Source organism: Salvelinus sp. IW2-2015, linkage group LG14 (assembly GCF_002910315.2).
Source record: "Salvelinus sp. IW2-2015 linkage group LG14, ASM291031v2, whole genome shotgun sequence".
Classification (NCBI taxonomy): domain Eukaryota; kingdom Metazoa; phylum Chordata; class Actinopteri; order Salmoniformes; family Salmonidae; genus Salvelinus; species Salvelinus sp. IW2-2015.
The window spans coordinates 33124544-33127164 of NC_036854.1; the positions used below are offsets into that span (position 1 = coordinate 33124544).

General features: G+C 41.0%; 1 protein-coding gene across 1 annotated transcript in view; it reads right to left on the minus strand.

Moving 5' to 3' along the window:
- Nucleotides 1–2621, minus strand: part of zgc:112332 (retinol dehydrogenase 12) — a 35531-nt gene that overhangs the window by 22812 nt on the left and 10098 nt on the right. The window contains exon 2 of the mRNA XM_024000970.2: nt 1834–1949. Within this exon, the coding sequence (XP_023856738.1) occupies nt 1834–1949 (116 nt within the window). The remainder of the gene's footprint in view (nt 1–1833; nt 1950–2621) is intronic.

Sequence of the window (2621 nt, forward strand, 5' to 3'; positions counted from 1 at the left end):
ACACACACACACACACACACACACACACACACACACACACACAATAGCTGTGGTGGCCCAGTAATTATGGAATAGAAGACCGTCATTATTCCATGGGAGCGTTCCGTCTGGAAGCTATCAAAGTGCCTTTGTTCCCCTCTCTCCACTCCGATGTGGGAATCAAAATTGTTTCCCAAATTCCCTGGCAGAGCAACCAATCATAATTAAAACACAAACGATAAACAAACAATTAAGAGGGAAGTTAGAGTTTGAGTTGAGCCAATCGCACACATAGTGATGATCCAGGGTGATTTCATGCTGATGGCGTTTATTTGATGCCGTTTATTTGTTCCACATGGGTAAGTAGTGTGTGTGTGTGTGTGTGTGTGTGTGTGTGTGTGTGTGTGAGAGTGTGTTCTGCATTGGACATTGCAAAAAAAAAAATATATATCTAGCTGTTGTTTATAGTACAAAATTAACACATTTAGTTATTCTATTTTACCATCACCTCAATTTTCATTGAGTTAAATTTAAATATATATTTTTAACTACATGAAAGTGAGTTGACAGACAGAGGAAGGTAACTTGAGGATTCTAGTTTCAGATCTTTAAGTTAAAGACTGTTTTCCAGTAAGCCAAGAAATAGAATGTGATGCACGCAAGGCTTTGTCTTGGCCCAGCCTGTCTAGAAAAATAAAAACAAATTGTATTGGTAATACAATTATATTGATATTTGAATATAACCACTCTCTTTCATTTATTTCCTCTAGCCTACTTGACATTGTAAAGTATGATCAATATTTCCTCATATAACAAACTACTTTAGGAAAGAAAATGACAGACGGTTATGAATCTTTCGTTCCCAGCTCTAACCTCAGTTGTGAATGAGTGAAACGTCAAGTCTTTTAACAGACCCCCGATGCTTGCAATACACACACACATTCCCACTCACACACAAACACACAGTTGTGTTTTGTAAGAGGAAGTTGGTGCCACACAGAGCTTTTCAAGTGCAGCCAACGGAACAAATCAGACCAYGTACGTAGACCCAGCTTTCATCTCCCTCTGTGTGTGTGCATGCGTGTGTGTGCGTGCGTGCGTGTGTGCGTGTGTGTGCGTTCCATCGCATGCATAGGACGGATGTTTAGYGGTCTACTCTGACAATGCCCTCTCTGTCTCCACCTCTCCTGGATCCTTAATGACTGCTACTGAGAATATCATTAGGCTAAAAGGCACCCACACACTCGGTTTAGGAAAAAAATAGTTTTGTCCCTCTTGAGACAGCATAGTAACAACATAGCCTTCCTCAAAATAGTCAGATAAGATAAATCAAGAAATCTGTAATTAATTTGGAAGTTTTTGCCAAGGAGGTCTTAGTCAGACAATTTTACATCTAACTAAGATGTTTGGTGCAGAATTTCTCAAATGAAAGCATTTGAATGAATACTATTCGTCTCTCGTTGAAGGACAACAAATACTTAATTGAAGAATCCTGTCCATAGTTCCAACTCCTACTAGGAGTACTACCAATCACTGGCGAAGGGTGTAGACTTCGACTTGTGTGTGTTTTTTTTTGTTTAACTATCCTTGGGTACCAGAAGTCCTCACAAGGATAGTAAAACAAGGATAATTCGTGCAAGGCGGGACATTTTGCCGGTCCTCATGAAAAAAATATGCTATTTTAGGCTTAGGGGTTAGGTTTAGGGTTAGGGTTACATATAGGGTTTGGCGTTAAGTTTTGGCTCAAGGTTAGGGTTAGGGGTTAGAAAAAATAGGATTTTGGATGGGAATCAATTCTTTGGTTCCCACAAGGATAGCAACACAAAACTGTGCGTGTGTGTGTGTGTTCTCTACCTCTCTTGGCCAGGTCCCTGGCTGTCTCTTTGCCGATTCCAGTGTTAGCTCCTGTGATGATGACAGTCTGACCGTCCAGACGCACGTCACATGACCAGCGGCCACAGAAGAAGTTCCTGACAGAGTCGGATACACACAGCAAGAGAGAGTCAAATACACAATCAACACAGTCAATCAACATAGTCAATCAACACAGTTGAACACAGTTGAACAAACACAGTTGAAATCGTTTGGAGGATGTGGTAAGACAGCTTATTACAGAGACAGGAAATGTGGTAATATTACAACATAACACAACAACATACAATACACATATTACACACACACCAGTGGAGGCTGCTAAGGGGAGGGCGGCTCATAATAATGGCGGGAACGGCGCAAATGGAACGGCATCAAACACCTGGAAACCATGTGTTTGATGTATTTGATACCATTCCACAGATTACGCTCCAGTCCTTATCACGAGCCCGTCCTCCCCAATTAAGGTGCCACCAACCTCCTGTGACACACAAACACACACACACAACATCACTGACACACAGAGCAGATAATCAGAATGTCAACTTAACTTAACTTAACTTAGCAAGACAGTTAATTATTAGCTACTAGTCAGAATACTAGCTTAAAACCTTTCTGGACTACCCATCCCGGATCCGGGATCATTCTCATCAGAAACGCTGACTAGCATAGACTAGCCTAGCGCCACAGGGATATCATATAATATCATTTCATGAAATCACAAGTCCAATACAGCAAATGAAAGATAAACATCTTGTGAATCCAGCCAA